General features: G+C 44.8%; 1 protein-coding gene across 1 annotated transcript; it reads right to left on the bottom strand.

Annotated features, from left to right (window-relative positions):
• Positions 1-1,877: 1,877 nt before the first annotated feature.
• LOC117554477 (lactosylceramide 1,3-N-acetyl-beta-D-glucosaminyltransferase A-like) lies at positions 1,878-5,259 on the bottom strand. The gene has a single exon (XM_034228928.1). The coding sequence runs from the start codon at positions 5,257-5,259 to the stop codon at positions 4,132-4,134; it is 1,128 nt and encodes a 375-aa protein (XP_034084819.1). The 3' UTR covers positions 1,878-4,131.
• Positions 5,260-14,037: the final 8,778 nt, after the last annotated feature.

Below are 14,037 nucleotides of genomic sequence, written 5' to 3'. Positions count from 1 at the left end.
GTGGATAAGTTGCTCTCTGCAGCCGGAGAGTGTGATCCTCTCTCTCTGACCCTTGGCCTTCAGAGCTGTCCTAGTTATTGGGTTAACACTTGATAGGGATGTTTTCCTGAGTGCAGACAACTCAAGGTAATGGATTAGCACATTATCATTCAATTACAACAATAATGATGACAAACAACATAATGTACAGTTTACAAACTCTATTTACAGAGACAGGTACCATGAGTATCACACAGCATGTCACCCAGCTGAGTTTCAAAGTGATGCAGGGGAACCAAAGTGCTCAGTTTGAAACATGTTTGCAGACTGTTCCAAGTTAGTGGAGCTGCACAACTAAAAGCTTTCTTCCCTAAGACAGTCCTAGCACTTGGCACATTTAATAAAACCACATCATGAGATCTCAGGCAATAAGTACTTTCAATTCGTCGAGAGATCAGAGAGCAGATATAAAAAGGTAGTTTACCCAACATGGCTTTATAGATGAACATGTACCAGTGACTGAGCCTCCGTACAGTTAGTGAAGGCAGACCTGCCTTGGCATACAGGGTACAGTGATGAGTCAGTGCTTTACAGTTAGTAACAAATCTCAGGGCACTGTGATACGCAGCATCTAACTTTTCCAGGCAATGGGCAGGTGCATTCATATAGATCAAATCACCAGAGTCCAGCACAGGTCAAAGGTCACAGAGCCTGTTCCTGGCCTCCAGCGAGAAACAGGACGTGTTTCTGAAAAAGAAACCTAGCCTAACCCTCAGCTTTTTAAGCAGGTTATTGACATGAAGTTTAAAAGTAAGACAATCATCAAGCCAGATACCAAGGTATTTATAACTGGTAACCACTTCAAGTACTTGTCCTTGCATAGTAACAATATCCAAAACAGACTCTGGTGTCTTTTTAGCTAAACTTGAGTTTAAGCTATCCAAAAAAGTCAGTAAATGTTTTTATTTTTTTAAAAGACCACATTTACAAACGGTCCTTTTGTTCAGCCTCACAATGCTATTGGGTAGGGAATGTGTTTAAAGGTCCTGCTCTCTGGAGCATACACTCACACAACCAGGTTACAGTCCATATCATGCTTGTTACAGGTTTAGACAACATCGCAGTCTTGCTCAACAATCACATTTCACTAAAGACACATGACATGACAACAATGCCATGTCTTCATGCACATTAACAAAAAGAACTAGAGAATGCAATTCCTGAAGAAATTCCTAGTGGGAATGCTTTATGCTGAAAAGCTGACGCCAAACTGTCAATAAAAACATGTGGGTGAATAAGTCCGACTGGTGTGCAGTGTGATCTTGTTGATTCACAGATAAAAACAGCGTTCAGTGTTAAAGTACATCTGAAAGCGTTTCATTTAGTTCAGCTGGAGACTGGGGCAGAGTCAAAGGCCTATGTATTCTTGTTTTTTGCTCCTAAACGACCTTGCATGTGGCTCCTGTAAATCCCCTTCTGCACTCTGTCTGCAGCTGGTCTGCACACCTGCCTGGGTCGCTGTGTCAGTGGCACAGGAAGGTTGGAGGAGATAACATCAGTATTACGTTCCCTACTGGGCTAGGGGAACCAAAGGGAAGCAACACAACCAGAATGGGATTGGTAATAATTATAAGTGGTTTTATTATATATAGCAGCGGTAAACAAAATGGCAGGCATGCAGCCGAACAACAAAAAAAGGCCAAAAGGGCACCGGTTGACAAATAACCAAACAAAGGGAGGACTCTAAAAAGGGAGCCTGTTTACATACAAAAAAAATAGATAATAACGGAACTAAATAGAAACTAAAACCCTCACTATAAAAGTGGTACAGACTAACACAGGGAATATATACAAAACACACAGCTAAACTAAAGGCAACAGTCACAAAACCTAAGCTACTCTAAACACTATGTAAACTACTCTAACCTCTAACTAAGCTACTCTAGGCACGACTAACACACAATATCACACTACCAGACACAGACCACACAAGTTAACCACAGAACGAAAAGCAAGTAGCGAGAGGCGTCTGTTCACTCAACAGATCCCTCCAGAGCGATGATTGTCCCCAGCTTGGTAGTCGTCTCCAGCAGGTATGCGCCGGCTGTGCGCTGCGATTGGAAAACGTCGGGCCCGGCGTGCTCCAATCAGTGTCCTCGGAAGTGGACCAGGAGATGACAGCCAATCACGTTGGGGCAACCACACAGCTCATTTACATTATCACACACACAGCTGCAGACAATCCCGGACAGGTTACCGAGCAGGCAGAAACAACAGCCAGGAGTGAAGCACTTCAGACAGTCATGCAATGGATGCCTTAACGCCATTGTGTCCGACTCGTGACAAAGATAGTTGGTTTTATTTGTTGTCTTTTCTTTGGCACTGACTGACAACATGCTGCGTACATTTAACACTGCGTATTACCAATACTGCTTATGGGGCCAACAAACCGGTTGTAACCATGGTAACCAGCATTTAAATGTATCGCCCTATAAAAACATGTGGCTGAACAAGTCCGACTGGTCTGCAGTGTGAGCTTGTTGAACACAGATAAAAACAGCGTTCAGTTTTAAAGTGCATCTGAAAGCTTTTCATTTAGTTTAGCAAGAGTCAGCGAGCTCTCGGTTTCCTGTCAACGCCACCATTTCAGAATAGTTCCAAAGATTAGACTGTGTTTTTTTAATAGTATAAAGTTGAATAGAGATGTTTTAAGACTAAACAAGAGTAGGTTGATCACTCTTCTCTCTGTAGTTTTACATCGTTCATTAAGGCTGTCTGACTGATCCCTGTCTGCTGAAAGTCACTTTAAAAACTAACGTTTGTATTCCAGCTGCTTGTTGGTTATTAAACTAATAGTAAAAACACATTTAGACTAAACTTAACTAATCATATGCCTTTTTGCTGTAATATCATCTGGAGCTTGATGGTTCTTGTTAACATCACAATTGTGTACATGTGTAAGGTCCTAAATACATTCAATAGAAAACCATTAAAAACACAATGTGTCCATCTCCATTACTGTCACATCATGCATTTATTCATGTGATAAAACTGCTGCCATGATGCTTATTCTGCTATTAGAGTCAAATTACATTTAAAGAAGGCTAAAAACGGCTTAAGGCCCGGACACACCAAGCTGATTTCGGCCGTCGATAGATGTCTCGCCGTCGATGAGCGTCCTGTCGCTCTACTCAGATTGGTGTGTCCCGCACCGCCGTGTCTTTTCGGCCGTGCGGACACTGTCGGCAGAAGAACCAACTCTGATTGGCTGTTCAGATTGCTGTGGTAGCAGCGGTACTTTAAGGTTGCCAGCCACAATGCTTAAATAGTGTCTTTCTGCTTCAGAGAGCTGAAGTGGAGGAGCTGATTTAAATGACATGATATACTGCTGGGTAGCTTGTGAAATTCACCATGGGATCAATAACATTTGATCCTAACCTATAATAATACATGATCAACTATTTCTTGATTATATTTAGTGGTATTCTGAATCTTCAAAGTTACTAAAGTTATCAAATAAATGTAGCGCAGTATAGAGTACACTATTGGCCTGAATGGGAGTGGAGCAGTACAGTCCTTAAGTAAATATACTTTGTTACTGTCTACCGCTGTTCATTGTTCAAGATTGGAATGTACATTTGCAAGACGGTTTCTGCCCCTCTATTGACATGTAACCTTTCATACGTGAGGTTGGCTTCAGTCTCCCATTATCCTCCACAATCTGCCTCGAAGTATTTTACTGTTGTAGCTATTCAAGATGGTCCTTTTAACATGTTTTAAATATATACTGTTAGTAGTTAAACCAATGATAATACTAGGGCTGCAGCTGACAGTTATAGGCACATTTTAATTTGTTCTTAACGCTGTGTGATTAAAAGAAATCACACAAATAGCAGGATAGGCACACATATTTGCTATATCTTGCCCCACTGAAAAGGCACTGCACTGATACTGTTAAAATATTGGCATAGTTCATCCCTGTGCTGCTTGGCTCAAGCTGTAGCATTGGTGGTGTGTGGCAAGTTAGCCAAGTAAACACTTACATATCACATTAAAGAAAAACAGCATGGCAGACTGTTTGAGTAAAGTTCCATCATTTCTTTGTCTGCAAACATTTAGCATTAAGCAGTCCTTGCGTTACCTGAGGATCATTTATGTAAAAGCAGCCTTACAGGAGTAAGAGTTCTGGTAATATGGCCGACACAGCATCATCGCCCTCACCGCTGTGCAGTACAGATTACCCATAAATCCTCTGGACTTGCCGTACACTGCAGGGTCTGTAGCTGCCTGCCACAGTGACCGAACGTCTGTGGCGTGACCGTGCGATGTGATCATGTGGTCATAGATGCAGGGGTGATACAGAGCCTTGCCCTCACCTGAAAAGTACACATGCTCCTGGGGAGAGACCCCCATGGCTTTGGCACAAATCCCCATGAAGACGTCATCAATGTAAATGGAGGAGTTCAGCACCTGAGTGGCCTGGTAGATCTTAGCGGCCACATCTCCTGAAACCACGTACCCCGCTCCAGCCGTGTAGTCCGGGTAGGAAGGCCAGGGGTACAGATCATAGGGGATGTGGTATATACAAAAGTCTTTGACCCCTGATTTATTTCTCAGAAGCTGCCTTAGGTACTTCACCAAATTGGGCATGTGGACGAAGATGTCGTCATCTGCAGACATGAGGAAGCGTGCCTGAGGGCAGTAGTCGTGGACCCAGTGGAACTGCGTGATCAGTTTGGCTGTGAGGTTGTGGAAGGTATCCAAAAAGTCCTGCTGGATCAGGTCTCCGTAGGTCTGGTCCTCCTGTAGCAGTGCTCTCTGCACCCTGGATCTCTGCTTTGTGTCCACACCGAGGGCGAACACCATCCGCATGGTGGCTCCCAGTTCGGACCAAACAAAGCTCTCGTTCCCCCACGTGTCCCTGATGGCTTGGCGCCGCTCAAAGTTCTCTGGCGATGATTTCACAAACAGAAGAAGGAGGACGTCATCCCCGCTTTTCCCATCTCCCCTTGCACATTTCCCTGGATGGTTGATGAGGTACGGGTAGGTCAGCAACACGTTAGTAGAACCATGCTTTCTGTGACGGTTGGAGGTGATGTTGAAGTTAGAGTTGAGGAAGTCATAGCTGTTGACCAGGTAGCGGTACGTGTAGGATCTCATGTGGCTGACCACATGGTGGTCCAGCTCCTCCCAGCTGACCATCACCACACACAGCACCATGCATGCGGTCAGCAGCTGCACGAACTGGCACTTGTGAATACGACGGAAGTTCATGAACATCGCGAATACTGTTTTTTGCTGATCTTCCAAACCTGAGATCACCTATTCTCTGGATACGTCTAGACATTTACTCTCGTGGAGCGGTATCTTCTTCTGGCTTTTCTTTAATGGTAGTATTTTATTTTATTTCTGCCTGCCTCTCTACTACTCATTCCATCTATCAAACTGTTTGCCTTAGTGTAGCCTTCACTTTATCTTCTCTAGTCTGTCTCGCCTTAATCTCCTCTTTCATTCTTCTGTCCTACCTGGCATCTCTTCTTTTTGAATGATGTAAAGTCCAGTAGACCTTTGTCAGGCTCCTCATGAGTCTGGGTTCCTCTGTTACTGATCTTCCTCAACTGTGAGATGCAAAAGCTCCGCTCCTTAATGATAATCCGGCTGCAAGCATCTCCAGGTAAAGCTTGGCAACATGCTCTCGGTCCGTCGGGACGTGTTCTTTGGTGTCAGTTTGGTGTGTCAGGGCCTTTAGTTGAATGCTGGATTCTGATTGGTCAAATGGGACATTTCAGAGGTCAATATGACAGTAGTACAGACCAATGTTAAGCACTATAAAGACTAAAGAGGATCAAGAGAGAGAAAAAGGTTAAAAGACGGAGCGCTGGACATCAGATTCCAGAAGATGTTGGTGCGTCTAACAAGTGACATGTAATGTGATAAGGCTGTGTGTGTGTGTGTGTGTGTGTGTGTGTGTGTGTGTGTGTGTGTGTGTGTGTGTGTGTGTGTGTGTGTGTGTGTGTGTGTGTGTGTGTGTGTGTGTGTGTGAGGAGCTCCATGAATTGGACCTGGGTATCGTCACGTCACTATAGTCAGGAAGAAAAAAAATGGAAAAAGAGAAATGTCCAACGAGGCGTTCTGGGGCAGCACAGACAGGTCTTCTCTGTGTTAGAGTTTTACTCTCTACAGGGTGTACTTTGAGGGTTTGTGACTGCAGACCGTTTACATGCAGAAAAACCTTCATAACAACAAGGGGACGGGTGATAACCGGAAAAGCATGACATGGGACCTTTAAGATATAAATGTATGTATTTGTAGTAGCCTACTTTCTATTTTTATTGTATCATTTGGTGGCATCAATGTGTGCATTTGAAACAGATAATGGAGCAGATTCTTTAGGGCCTCATATACAGTATAGCCCTTAAGGTCAAATAATGACCTTAAGGGCTATACTGAAAAAAAAAAAATTTCAGTTGAATTATTAAAGTTCAGGGTAATCAACTGTTAAAAACATGCTGTTCAAATGTTTTTTCTCTCTCCAATAAATTGATGTTTTCAAAGTAAATGGATAATCGTTGTTAATAATCTTGATATCAATTATTGACCCAAATAATCGAGATCCTAGTCTTCAGTACAGGTGGCAATATCGTCTCCTGCCTGCGCTCATCTCTGAAACCAGACCATGTGAACAGGCTGGTGTTTCTAGCAACACATCTTTAAGAGATGACATGAGCAGCCTGTCACAGTCTGCTCCATCATTCACCAGTAGTTTTCCATTCACCTGTCTCACCTGTTTTCCACACCCACTCGTTAGCTCACTCTCTCTCTCTTCTGCACCCATTAGCTTCTGCCAGTATTTAAACCCGCACCTTACCAGATTGTACTTTGCCTCATGCTTGTCTTTCCCGCGTTTGAAACTAGATTGCCTACCCGGTTCCGACCCTGCCTGTCCTTGATCTGCCTGTTCCCTGATCCTGCCTGTATCTACGCTGACCGCCTCGCTTACTCCCTGACTCTCTGCCTGTCCCTGACTCACCTTCTGCCCGCTGTCCTCCGGTGCGTTAAACTGCTCGGTTGGTATTCCTCAGATCCAGTGGAATCTCCAATAAAGTTTATTACCAATTCTCCTTGGTTTCTCGAGTGCTGCATTTGGGTTCTCCTTAAGATTGTGACACAGCCCTACCAGCCATGGTGGCCACAACATTTTTATTTGGTCTTAAATTGTAGTTCAACATTTATTTATTACTTCTGGACCATGACGGTGGGCCAGCCTTTAATGTTTAACTGAGTGGAATATGTTTTACCAAAATGTTGGCTATATGTTGAGGAGTGTTCAGGTTGTGACTGTGCACTGCAACATGTTTGTTGATCTTGTTTATTGGTATTTATTATTTTGAAATCTATTTATTTAATAGTAGACATGAATGTATAATTTATTTTATTTTGTATTGGTTTTTCAGTTGATTACCCTGAACGTATAATTCAACAGTTAAAAAGTTCAAATTATTATTTGTATTTGTTTTAAAGTAGAATAAATGGATGTTTTCAAAGTCAATGAATAATCGCATTTAATAATCGCAATTACAATTATTGACCCAAATAATCGAGATTATGATTTTTGCCATAATCGAGCAGCCCTATAGACCATCATAAGTTATTCTTTAATACAGACAAGAAAGGTCAAAAGGAAGTTTGTACATGTTAACCCAATATTAGCTGACGACGTTCTGTCTCACTTTAACTGACCAGACAATATTTTCTTGTTATCCAAAATGAATTCATTTTGTGGCGTAACATTATTTTGAATAGTAAAACAGGTATCAAAGATTCAGTTTTTAACTAAATGTGGACTGATATTTAGATAGTGTTCTTGTCTCTATAGGGCAGCGTACTCACGGGTTTCTGGAAGATTCTGTGTCGTTGAGGATCCAGTTCCTTTAGAGAGGGACAGAGAGTCGTGTCTCACCTGCAGCTCTGCTCTCACCCACACAAACTTTACCTTTGATTGTAGGAAATGTGACGTCTGTGGTGACCACCTATTAATACACTGGGACATAATTCATACATGGAACTACAGTTGGGGCTATTGTTCCCACACGGACATGTTATGTGTTTACTATATATGTTGTGTGCCCTCCTGACTTCACTCTCTTGTCGACCCGGGCTGCGACCCGACAACATGTCCTTTGCAGCTTGTGAATAAATCACTATTCTTGCACCTTCCTTGCACCGCCTCTGACTCCATATCTCTCGGCACTACACTGGTGACCCTGATACGTCTTGAGAAGTTTCCGGGACGGAGCCGAACACGGCAAAAGGAACTCGAGTTCCTTTCTCGAAATGCCGGGGTTTGATTGGAGACGTCCGTGGCTGCCACCGGCACGCGGACTGAGGCTCGGTGCGCGCTCCGCAGAAGGCTGGAGATGTTGCTCGCCATTCCCGCAGCTGCCTTCCGACTACAGAGGGGACGATGCACGACCTGCTGGGTAGGGATGAGCCCGATTGCTGCCTCGTGGGGTTTCTTCGGGGCGTGCGGCTGCACGTCCCAGCTGCGCTAGCTAACGACAACTAGCAGCTAACCACGTTGGCTAACTACGGCTAGCAGCTACCGATGGCTGCCAGCTAACGGCAACAGCTAACGGCTATCGACCCTTTTGAGTTTTTTTTTCTGGTGCCGGAGAGGAGGTTCGACCAGCCGGTTGACCTCATGTGGACACTCTCACCTTTTTCACCACCTCCACGGCGGTTCCAGACGCCACTCACGTTTTCATCGACGCCTGGGTGGTGCACTCCTGGACCCCGTCTCGCCTCGACGGTTTTGGACGTCGCCCATGCTGCCATCGGCCCGTGGGTGGCGCGCTCCGGAGCCTGTCTGGCCTCTCCTGCCTTCCGGGGATATCCAGACGCCACTCACGTTCATCGGCGCCTGGGTGGCGCACTCCTGGACCCCCTCTCGCCTCGACAGTTCCAGACGCACACACACACACCATGCTCCATCGGCCCATGGGTGGCGCGCTCCGGGACCCTGTCTGGCCTCTCCTGCTTCCCGGGGATGCCTCAGCGCCTGCTGAGGACTTCATGCCCGCCGCCGCGGCACGTCTGCCTGCGGCCGGGTTGCTCTCCTGCTTCCCGGGGATGCCTCGACGCCTGCCGAGGACTTCGTGTCCGCCGCCGTTGCACGTCTGCCTGCGGCCGGGTTGCGCTCCTTCCTCCCGGGGGGACTGCTCCTCTCTTCCGGGGATACCTCGACGCCTGCCGAGGACTTCGTGCCCGCCGCCGTTGTGCGTCTGCCTGCGGCCGGGTTGCGCTCTTTCCTGCTGGGTTCTCCGCGACACCTACTGCGGCACCCTTACGACGGCCCGCCCCCGGTGTGGGTGCCCTCGCCCTCATTAGGGCCCCTGCCCTCTCCTGCGGCCCCCTTTCGTGGCCCGTTCCATGGCCCAGTCCTCACCTGCGGCCCCACCCTCCTCGACCCTTGTGGTGCTTCCTCCACGGACGTGGGGATATATTTTTTTTTGCCATGTTTGAATTCTGGGGGGGCTTGTGTGGTGACCACCTATTAATACACTGGAACATAATTCATACATGGAACTACAGTTGGGGCTATTGTTCCCACACGGACATGTTATGTGTTTACTATATATGTTGTGTGCCCTCCTGACTTCACTCTCTTGTCGACCCGGGCTGTGACCCGACAACATGACCTTTGCAGCTTGTGAATAAATCACTATTCTTGCACCTTCCTTGCACCGCCTCTGACTCCATATCTCTCGGCACTACACGTCTCAACTTTCTGTGTGGCTCCACCTCTCAGTGTAGCCACACACACACACACACACACACACACACACACACACACACACACACACACACACACACACACACACACACACACACACACAGCTGCAGTTTGTTATGGCAGGTGAGCATGAAACCGTGGCTTTAAATGAAGTGCAAGATGCAAAAAAACAACAATTTTTAGCAAAACGAAACTTAAGGGTAATAACAAAGGCTCTGAATTAGCCCTGAGCGAAAACATGCTAACACACTTAGCACAGAACTCACGTTAAAACCCTTATTACTTATCGTATCTGCAGAAACAAGATATCGATTAGCAAACTGAGATTGTACAGGTACTGGTATCATTACTGACCGATCCGAACTCGCGACATGAGAAGCTAACAAAGACATCACACCACGTAGCATTAGGTAGCCAACACGGCAATATGTCTTACCTTTGTTGTTTTCTGATCAAAAGTTATCTTCAATGGCATTAAAACGATAAAAACGCTGCTGAAGTTAATCCATAGGTTAATCCAATGTGTCTGTGTCACTTTGAAATGATTTCTGATAATCCATCAGCAATAGAGAACCGCAGTGACGCGTCCTAAAACCCGGAAGTAAGTTAGCATTTTTACCATGTCCGGTTCCTTTGATAAAAAGCAATGCAATCTCTCCATAGGGTTTTGGAAAATAGCTCCAAATAAGGTCTGTGTTTGACACAAATTGAAGAGACGGATCACATTTTGTTCTACGACATTAAATCCATCAGCAGTGACCCCGCTGGTGATTTCTGAAGAGTTTACGTGAAAAACGATGGTTGTTACCAAGTGGCTGAATAGGACTACAGAAGTCGTGGAGGTCGTTGTACGTCATTACGCCGAACACGTAAACAAAACACTCCTCTAAGTTAGTTTCTGTTCTGCTTGAAAGCAAGTCCCTGCCTCCTGCAGAGTGTTCAAACAAACGCTTCAACTCGTTCCATTTAGAATCTGTGTGTTTGAATATGGATCTGAAGTCGGCGTGACGTTGAAGTCGTGCTGCTGGACTCGGCTGTAGTTCCTTTATAGCATCACGTTAGCATTTTGCTTCTGGCGACTAGATTTATGATTACAAATGATAAAAGTAGGGTAGACGTGTGGAGATTATCCGGCTGAACAAAACGTGATCCGTCTCTTAAATGTGTCTCAACCACAGACCTTATTTCCAGCTATTTTCCTAAATCCTATGGAGAGATTGCATTGGTTTTTGACGAAGGAACCGGAAGGAGTTTACTTCCGGGTTTTAGGATGCGTCACTGCGGTTCTCTATAAACCTAGTTTTAAGTTTTCCGATTTCAGAAAGTAAGATAGGTTTCGCTTTGGGCAAACTGCGTGCGCATAGCTCTCATTTATCAATGGTAACGTGTGTGTGTGTGTGGAAATCCCCCACCGATTCTATTGGCTCTAACGGTTCAAAAGAGATGTCAATCATCAAAATCAACCAGAGAAATGGCAAATACGCCCATTTCCACCCAAATGACCCCAGAGGTGTTTTTTGTTGTTGCTAAACCTCTAGAAGAAGGTCAAATGTCACTTGTTTTGCATCAATCTTGATACAGAGTACTTATTATATTTTTTTACTATGATCAATCTGAATTTACTTTAAAATAAAAAAAATCTATATTGATTCTGACTTATCCAACTCACAGGTTTATCATTGCTTTGAGAAAAAAGATTATTAATTTACCCCTTTAGAAGGGAAGTCATTGTCATTTGTTCTGGGAATGTAATTTTCGAGCCTGAGACCTGGAAAACAGGTTAAGTAATTAAGACTGTCTTTTTCGATATCATCTGAAATGAGAATGATGGAGGGAGAGCTCGTGGTAGATCCAAACGAGTATGATTATGAATGTGTAACGGTACGTCCACACGGCAACGTGCGTTGAAGCTTGCCAGTGGGCGTGTCTGGCGTGCGACCAATCACATTAATCTCCCGCCCTGGAAACACAAGCACATAGTTTGATTGGCTAGAGCTTGTACTGACATATGATTTGATTGGCTGGCGCTTCCGTCAACGCTTCAAAAGTTGAACTTTTCTCAACTTTCGAAGCGAGCAACGGAGGCAAAGCAACGGAACCACAATGCAGTTCGGCAAAGCGTGACGTCACCCCATTCAAAGTGAATGGGAAGCGTCTCCGTTGAAGCAACGCACGCTGCATGTGGACGGGCCGTAAGGCAATAGTGGAAATCTGAGCGTGTCGCTATGGCGGTTGATCTCGTGCAGGGAAGAGTCGCTACTGTAGTGAGTGGGCCCGGGAGTGTGACTCGCTCACCCTGCAGAGATTCCCCCCAAAACAAAGGATGTGCAGTCCTCAAGAGTCGGGGAGATGCACGGTCGGCGGATGCCGAGTCCAGGAGACTGGAGATGATGGCGCGATGATGCCAGTGATTATCCGTACGCATTATTCTAGGACTTCATCAGGTAGGACTTAACACCTTAATAGTTTATCTTCAAAGGGTCCTCTGTAGTCTTAATGGAGTCAAATCTCAGGTCCTCTTTTATTGCACAACACGTGGGTTAAAGCTCTTTGTGTTGGAAAGGCCAGCATTGACATCTAGTGGAGTAAAGTGAGAGCTGCACAACAACGTCTGCTTACTCAGTCCCTGCAGCAGCAGGAGAGGAGAGGATGGTGAATGGACAGCTTGTTGTTGCACAGTTTAATGTTGTGTGTTCATGAAGTCGATGTCCTCTTAAGGACTAAGTACATATTGTAGTTCCAGTAATCCAAAATTCGGTTCACAGATAGCAAATAAGCTTGACTCGGACAAAATACGTCTCAGGATAGTTTGTTTTTTACTTACACAAAAAGGTATCAAATACAAACACATATTCTCTCAGGTCAAAAAACGATGTTGCTCGGTGCTTCTTTCTCCTTCTCACACCCCAATCACCAGCAGCTGCTGTCGGCTATAACGTCTCGTAATCACGAACAGCTGCGGTCGTCTATGCCCTTAATTTCACGCGGCTGGTTCCAATAAATGATATAATAGCACTAACAACAAAGGATAATCATATTCAAAAATATCAGACTATACATTTTAACATATGGCTCCTACACATATCCTGTCTGATGTGCCGTTTATTGGCTTATTGTCATAATGCAGAGTATGAACAGCCCCCCCTTTCAGGAGCCTCGTGTTGCAGTTTCTATGACTCATCTGCAAAACTGACTTTTGATTGACTTTATTTATACCCACTGTTTAATATTCATGTTTTGAACTTGTTAGGATGTGGAAACACTGCACATTGTGTTCATTGCTGTGTTTAGTTGATGGTTCAATGTAAACCCCATCAACAGACAGATGTTCTACTTCCTGAAATGTCTGAAAGATATCTGAACCCAAACCTGTAATATGTGCACATTGCTTGACATTATGAGCAGATGACCCATGACTCTGCAGTGCCATTCATGTTTTGTGGAATAGAAAACACGTCACGCTCTCTTAGAGGAGGTCACATGACGGAGCCAATGCTCTGCAGAGAAGCTTTAACATCCCTAACACAGTGGAGCCTTTTGGCCTGAAGAAGGTTTCAGTTAGCCATGTGTATTCCAATCTAAGATAAAACAAGATGTACTTTATTAATCCCAATATGGGAAAAAGTGTTGCAGCAGCATAAAACAAAACAAGGCATTGCACATAATAACAACTTAAGAGTAGAAATAAACAATTATAAAATAGAAACATCTCAAAATAGAAATAAACCAGAATTAGAGAGTAAGAAAAATGTACAGATGACCGTGAAGATAAAAAAAAATCTATAAACTATTTGATAAAATAAAAACTCTATTGAAGGGCCAATTTTCTGTTAACACAATATACACAAAACAAGTAGCAATGTATGACACGTAATGTAGGTTTTTTCTGTCTTTCTAACTTTGATGTATATCGGTGTTAGGGTTATGTGTAAAATCCGGGCCCAGTCATAAAAAACAGACCTGAGAGGAAGTAAAGTTTCGCAGATTTCTCAAAGTTGTACTGAAGCAGGTGAGGAGGGAAGGGCTGGAGATGTGGAAGGTGAGGCAGGCAGGTGATGGTGTGTCGTGGGGAGAAGCAAGCAGGCTGGCTGGAGGGTCTGTAGGCCGGGGAGCTGAACATACTCAGGCAGGAAACTGAGCGGCCAAGAGCAGGTGCTGCCACCAGTGCAGGAGAATTATCCAGCCATGAGTTGCTGGAGGACTGGAGTAGATATACTGGGACTTGATGGGTTGATGAGAGACAGCTGAGCAGCTGACAGGTGTGT

Source organism: Gymnodraco acuticeps, unplaced genomic scaffold (genome assembly GCF_902827175.1).
Source record: "Gymnodraco acuticeps unplaced genomic scaffold, fGymAcu1.1, whole genome shotgun sequence".
In the NCBI taxonomy this organism is placed as follows: Eukaryota; Metazoa; Chordata; class Actinopteri; order Perciformes; family Bathydraconidae; genus Gymnodraco; species Gymnodraco acuticeps.
Note: the sequence above shows the minus strand (reverse complement) of the source record. Positions and strands in the feature narration are given on the sequence as shown.

What these genes read in the sequence shown, in the direction of transcription:
- LOC117554477 (XM_034228928.1), bottom strand. Translation starts at nt 5,259, where the DNA reads ATGTTCATGAACTTCCGTCGTATTCACAAGTGCCAGTTCGTGCAGCTG.